The sequence below is a fragment of the Zingiber officinale genome, chromosome 8A, assembly GCF_018446385.1.
Source record: "Zingiber officinale cultivar Zhangliang chromosome 8A, Zo_v1.1, whole genome shotgun sequence".
Lineage (NCBI taxonomy): Eukaryota > Viridiplantae > Streptophyta > Magnoliopsida > Zingiberales > Zingiberaceae > Zingiber > Zingiber officinale.
This window is the reverse complement of record NC_056000.1, coordinates 137942753-137950080: the sequence shown is the minus strand read 5'-3', so window position 1 is coordinate 137950080 and position 7328 is coordinate 137942753. Positions and strand designations below refer to the sequence as shown.

At 34.0% G+C, this 7328-nt stretch overlaps 1 protein-coding gene across 1 annotated transcript; it reads right to left on the bottom strand.

Moving 5' to 3' along the window:
* LOC122010397 (probable metal-nicotianamine transporter YSL12) lies at positions 1-4444 on the bottom strand. Its single transcript, XM_042566915.1, has 6 exons — positions 3871-4444; positions 1968-2131; positions 1794-1891; positions 1569-1703; positions 1287-1476; positions 1-1189 (listed from the first exon to the last, which is right to left on the bottom strand). Exons 1-6 carry the CDS (start codon positions 4334-4336, stop codon positions 83-85), a joined length of 2160 nt encoding a protein of 719 aa, XP_042422849.1. The 5' UTR covers positions 4337-4444; the 3' UTR covers positions 1-82.
* Between the last annotated feature and the right edge of the window lie 2884 nt (positions 4445-7328).

Here is a 7328-nt window from a genome sequence, read left to right as displayed (position 1 = left end):
TGAAGGCAATAAAATATCATGCAGATTTATTAACTATATATAACAAAGACTTCTTCTACACTAATGCAATTGTTCATCTTATTTAAGAAAGTGAGGAAATGAAATCGTCGACCTTGTCATTCATATTCCTCGAGAGAAACTTCATGCAGATCGGCGGCTTTACTTGAGCGAGGGCGAGCACAGCTTGTGGTAGAGTCCATATTCCGTCGCCACAAATCAAACCAGATGCCACTGCAGGAGCAAAGGCATCTGCCTTGGGCTTACTGACCCTTTCCCATAAAAACAATATCGTACTTCCAACAAACATGTCGATCGCAAAATATGTTCCAATGTAGAACGGAATGGCCATTGCCATTGGGATTGGTATGTACCTAGCAATCTTCTTGCCTGAGATATCTCTTATCAAGTTGATGATAATCGCAAGGGCAAAGAAAATATAGCAGAGGGTGAGGCAGTGTTGAGGCAATGAACTGAAGCCATCCACACCGAGTATTGCCATGTTACGGTAGATGATGGCGTAGGGTGCTGGGTATTGACTTCCTGATGTGCCGATATCTTTGAAGGCCTTGATGAAAAGCCAGAAAATGCATGGACCGATCACACAGCCCATCGAAGTGCCAATGACTTGACTCACAAACATAGATCTTGGAGATGCCAGAGTAAGGTACCCGGTCTTGAAGTCCTGCATCAAATCTGAGGCAGTTGACACAATGCTCATCATGACACCACAAGCTGCGAGTCCCGCAAGGACACCGCCGTGAGCGGAACCAGCCCAAGCACCAACGACAAAGATAGCAAGCTTCCCGTAGGTGGAAGCCAAAGACCAATCGGTAAGGCCACAGCCGTAGGCATTGCAGAATGCTAAAACTGGGGCAATGACATACGCAACCAAGATGAAGTGCCACTTCAGGGGAGGGAAGATGTGAGGGAGAGTAACAATGGCGATTATAGCAATCACCACGTAGCCTACATATGCGACCCATAGTGGAATTTGATCCTTAAGGAAGACTTCGGTTCGCTTTTCATCGTCGTATGATGCAAAAGCAGTGGCAGAGGTGTCATTGTCTGTAATAGGAAGAGTGTTAGAACCCTTGCGTGCAGCAACAATGAAGGTGGAGATCGTTCGACGTAGGACCTTGAGGAAGTTATAGAGGCCATCGCCAAGAATCATGGCTATGCCTATGAAAACCTGATCAAAGAAGATAGAAAGAGGATACAAGAGTGAGCATAGATAGACTGACATAACTTAAAAAACTATGATATTCAGAGAAATGGTTGATGATTACTTTATAGCCATTCAAACCATGAAAGCTGCTTTGCGGGATATCAGCCGGGTACCAGTGACCTTTCTGCTGATCTATAAGTGGCCACATGATTCCCCATGAAAGGATGCCACCAAGGAGGACAGACACATTGACCAAATATGGGCAGATCATTCCCACTCCAACATAAGTAGCAGAAAAGTCGAAGTAAAAACTGAAATATGGATACATAAAGCATCTAATCTATTCGTCGATGTTAAAAGAAAAAAACCATGAAAGAAAACTTGTTCAAGATATTAAGCCTACCTGTTCTCGTAGGCTTTAAGACCGAGTGTAGGGAATGCTGTAAAACCACAATCATCGCCAGCGGTATAAAACCACTGGAAGAACCCCCACAAAAAGCTACCGATAAAGCATTTGCCTAGCATCCATACTTGCCTCCTGAAAAGACACAGAGGTTCTTTGACATTCTCTCGTAAATTCTAAAATGAGAAGAAGAGTAAAAGATTCGAATGTTTATAAGATTGTTACTTGGCAAGCTTTTCACCCTGCGATGTGTGGAAGCCATTGATAAGGTATGCAGTAGCAGTACCACTTGGATAGATCAACTTGTAGTCAATTATCATTATCTGAAACATAGTTAAGTAAGCATGACGCCGCCGATAATCAACCTACTATGATCAAGAGTCAGTGAAATGGATTGACCTTTCTAAGGGCCACGAGAGAGAACAATCCGAGAAAGCTAACGACGAACATGAATCCAATCATCCATCCTAAGCTAGGGTCCTTTATATTCTGAGCATCATTTTGTTCTGTTGCCTGGGCAGCAATTTTTGCGCTCATGCCAAAAAGATAACTTCCGAAACCACCTGTCAGCAAAATTACAATCAAGTTAAAAGCGGCAAGTTGCTTATATCGATTACAATGTTGAAAAAGATATCACAATTATCTTCGTGCAAGAGAGTATCCCATACAATTGATTTCCACCTCAGTATTAAAGGTAGTCCAACAAACTAACAATTCACAAGTAGATAAAGCTATATCAACCAGGTTTACAAGTTAATACTTGACCTCTTGAAGTGTTTACGACAGGATCTCAAAAGAGAATTATTCAAATTACTCCTTCAATAAAAATGTTCAATACACTGACCGACCGTGAGTTTGGTAAAAGAGTTGAGGAAAGTGATTATGTTACTTTACTATTGTTGTAATTTGTAGAATTTTGGATATCTCAACATTTACATTCTCATAGTCTTGAGGGATGAAATGGCTCAGAAAACCATCTATAAACTCATTCCATGATGCAGATCCTCGATTGACTCTAATAACTGATATCATTGGAGATTTTCACTTTGGAGTCATGTAACAATGTAGCATGTTGTGTATGAGAAAAAAACTCTTTCAACTCTTGAAATCCTTCCAGTAGGATCGCTATTTCTCTAATAAAGAAATTCATCTAGTATTTGGTAGGATCTCCAATTTGTAGCTATAGCTATATGAAATCTCCGAGCCACATTTTTTTGGATCAAAATTTTTTATTCTAATAGAAATAAACAAATAAGAAAATTATAAAGAGAGCTTTTCTAATAAAATTGTAACCGTGACGGGGAAATTTTGACTCGAGTTGTTGCCGATTCTAATGCTTGCAATGGATATAGTTCGTATTATGGGATGATGATAATGTTTGTGATAGGGATGGCAGGGCGACAATGGTGGAGGGATTATAATGTAAAGATAATTAGAGATGGTGAAAAATCTCGTTCCGTTACCAAGTTGATCGAAACCTACATCCTATCTTGTTGGGAATCTACCTCTAATTGCCAAAAGATTCTTCAATCATACAAAAATTAACCCATTGACTTATTGCTTGATTTCCTCACCAAACGGATACATATTCATTTATAAGCATTCAATAGTGGGTTGCCAATAATTAAGAATACAAATCATAATAATTATCTTTTTATTCCAAATAAAATAAAGTGATTTGCTTATCCTAATTAAATAAATTATTCTAAAGAAAATAAAAGATAATAATTATAAGTTAAAGTAATTTAAATAATTCTCTTTTCAAGGATCATATCATTCAAGAGAGTTTCCTACATCAAGCAACAATACTCTACCATCATTGACAGCCTGACTTATTCCAACTCCTCATTTGCATTTTCATAATAATTATTAAGACTATAATTTACAACAATATATCCTTCCATCATTAAGGAGAACAACCATCATTGATAACTTCGAAGTAATTCCCTTGAAGCTATATTACTGAACTTACTTCTACTTAGAGAAAAGATGTCATCGGATGTCTTGATGCACTAACAACTGATCAATGAAGTATGGTGTATAATATTTCATAACTCAAAAGAAAATATTGACTTGCTCATATCTCACAATGTTGTTTTAAAAACAACAAACAAGGTTGAGAGACCTAATGATATTTTGAAAAGGTTATTTGAATATGTCTATTTAGGGTTTAGAGTTTCTAGAATGCAAATCCCTAGAGGAGGGCGAGAAGTAATAAAAAATCGGAAATGAAGAAAAATAGTAGAAGAGGGCAGGAAATCGAGAAAGCGTCGATTTTTAGGGTTATCGAAGGGCGGCGTACCGCTGAAAGCGAGGCCGTAGGCGGCAACGACGCAGGTCTGGATGACGGTGTTCTCCTGCCTCGTGAAGGGCGTGCGCAGTAGACCAATGTGCTCGAGCGCCTTGGTCCAAAGCTTGACGAAGAAGAAGCCTAGGAGGCCGGCGGCGACATTGAGCGAGGGGATGATCCCCGTGGTCAGATTCAGCTTCATCACGATGACGCTGAACATGACGGAGAGGAGGAAACTCACGACCAGCGCGCGCGCCGTCAGCTGCTCGCGCCAGGGCGGCACGCGCTGCCCCTCGAAATTCCGCTCCACCGACGGATCTTCTTCCGCCTCGTGCTCTGCGCCGTCCTTATCGCTTTTTTGCCGCCGCCGCAGGTTGCAGTCCTCGGTAGTCGATGTCTGCACCTCCACCTCGTCCGACGCCATCACACGCACCACGAGAAGGCCGATTTCGGGGAGGGAGTGAGAATAGTGAGGCATGGGTAATCGGCGGCCATTGATTGAAGTAGTGAGCTACCTCCGCCTTCCTCCTATTCGACGGCCGGTTGATTCGGAGGAAATGGTCAAATTTCCGGACTCCTCGACTTGCTAAACGGCTATAATTATGTGAATATGATAAACTAATGAACTATCTTAATCGCCAGCTTGTTTTATTTTTTCAAAAATTAAAAGAAGCTTTTATTAAAAAAATATATCATATTTTTTAATTTAATGCAATAAAAAATATTATATATAGGTAGTTTTATATAAAAATTATTTATTAACTTTTTTTAAAAAAAAAAAGTAAAAGAGTGATAGTAACTATTTTGACGAAGTTATTTAATAACTAATAGTATTAGAATAAGTAAATTAGAAAATTGTTTTAATTTTTTTTAAAAAATAAAGAATATTTTTTTGAAAGAATAGTAATTAAGCGGCCATTATATATATATATATATATATATATATATATATATATATATATATATATATATATATATATATATATATATATGAAAAATATTTGTTAGATATTTTTGATAAAAATAGATGGACTATTAAATTTTGAAACTAAATGACCATAAATCATGAATAATGGTAGATAGAGAAAAATATAAAAAATCATCTTACTAATGTGATGAAGTAGTAAAATACTAAAAGAACATAAAAAAAAAAAAAAGTTTTGAATTCTAAATGAGATAATATTTTTAAAGTAAATTGTACTATGAATTTTATTAATAGATGAACTAGAAGGAAGATCATGGATTAATCAGGACACATGAATTATAAAAAAATAAAAGTAAAAATGAATAGTCAAAAATATTTTATTATTACATTTTAACGAATCTACATATATTTAAAAATAAAAAAATAATTATTATGATAACTATAAAACTTTGCATCACATTTATTTTATCTTAATAATGATTTATTAAGAAAGATTTTTTTAAGGTGAAAAAAAATGTCATACCAACAACATTAAAAATCCAAGTGACTTATCATTAATTAACAATTCTAACTGTAAATCATATTGCCACAAAAATCATAAATATTATTTAATATGAAATTTAATTAATATATTATAAAACTAAGACCCATCCAATTCATTGTAACAAAAGATTATCTTCATCAGATATTTCTCCCAATAATTTAAAAATCTGATTCAAAATAACTTCAGTTTTTTTTAGTAATTTTTTCTTTAATTTTTTATTTTTATCTTAATACTTTACTATTATCATGATATTAATACACATAAAAATATCTTAATTTTAAAATAAAATTTAATTTAACCTAAAAATCCACTAAACTTTATATTTAGATCAATCTAGATCAATCTGAGTCAACCTGAACTTGACTTGACCCGATCCTATTCCTATCTAAAAATTTTTAACCCGAAAATACTCCAATCTGATCTTGATCCGAATCCAAAAAATTCAACCTGAACTTAAATTTTTTAGAAACGACTCGAATTGAGTCTTCGGATCAAATTTATTTTTACACCCCTAATTATAATAAATATATTATCATCTAACCAACTGAATTCTCCGTGGGAACCGAACCAACTCAATTCATAATTCCTATATAAACAACTCCAATCACGTTGCATTCATAATTGATTTGTAGATTCAAATAAGAAGCTCAATCAAACAAATTAGATCATGGATTAGCAATTTAAATGCCCAAGCAACTCAATATATAGATAATAAATTTTTTATCATTTGTCCCCTCGAATGGGTCTAGTGGTTAGCACATGAGATGTTGTCACAATGAGGTCTGAGATTCGAATCTCAGCAAAGTCGAGGTAAATACCTCCCTTATATGCTAGTCACTATTCCAAAGGCTAGTAGCCGCCCGTGATTTACCTCCTCCGTGTTGGCCTTGGGACGGGTTGGCGGGGGCACTGGGGACGAGCGTATTCACCTTTACCACCTTTACCGAGAGAATGGCAAGTGGTGTTCACTCTTCTCACTATGAGAGTGTACAAGTAAATCAAAGGGAAATGATTCATTCACGAAAATAAGGGATTTGACTTGTAGAATTGTCGAGAAGTATTTGTCTTTGTAATCTTCTCACAGACAGCAAGAGACGATTTCTTCCATCCAGCGTTTTTATCCTCTCCGAATTTTATCGCAACGAGACATGATTTATTGTTTCGTACAATGAATTTCTATTCTATTATAATTCCTTTAATGAACGACTTTAGGATATCAACTATCCATCATTGTTCATCTCTAGTTCACTAACAACCTTGATTGCAATAATATTGAACAAAAATATTTTTTAAGGAAGATGTCTTTCGGCGATGATAATAAAAAAAATTTGCTCTTTTGATTGGTAAACTTATGATTAAAAGATTTAAATAAACATTGTCATTAATTAATATAATAGAAGCTTTTGCGCATATATATATATATATATATATATATATATATAATCTGATTTAAATTATTTATTTACTTATTAAATTTAAATTTATTTACTAAAAATTTATCTTTGAACTTATGTTTTAAACCGAGTTCAACTAATAATATTTGAGCTCAACTAATAATATTTTTATGTTTAGAAATTAAGTTGAACGTTTATCTAATATAAACTTTTTTTAAAATTTTTGATTTAGTATAAATAACTTAAATTTATAAATTACAATACTTTATATGTATTTGAATAAAAAATATAAAAAATTATAATTAAATTTTAGATAAATTAATAAATTTATATATAAATTATCCATAAACTTTATCATAAATGTTAAAAAACAAATCTCACCAACCTTTAAATTTATTTATTAAATATAATTTTTTTTACTATTAAACATATATAAATGAACTTTTAAAAATGAAATAGTATATATATATATATATATATATATATATATATATATATATATATATATATATATATATATATATATGACTCCTTGTGCAATTTTAAGCATCCACACCCCACACACTCAAATACCTTCCTTATATGTTAATCACTATTTCAAAAATTA

Excerpts from the sequence above, each read along its gene's own strand:
- LOC122010397 (XM_042566915.1), bottom strand. The coding sequence starts at position 4,336 with ATGCCTCACTATTCTCACTCCCTCCCCGAAATCGGCCTTCTCGTGGTG. Across the intron at positions 1,704-1,793 it reads CAGGGTGAAAAGCTTGCCAA|GAGGCAAGTATGGATGCTAG; the intron begins GTAACAATCTTA and ends GTGTCTTTTCAG. Across the intron at positions 1,190-1,286 it reads ATGGTTTGAATGGCTATAAA|GTTTTCATAGGCATAGCCAT; the intron begins GTAATCATCAAC and ends TTCTTTGATCAG.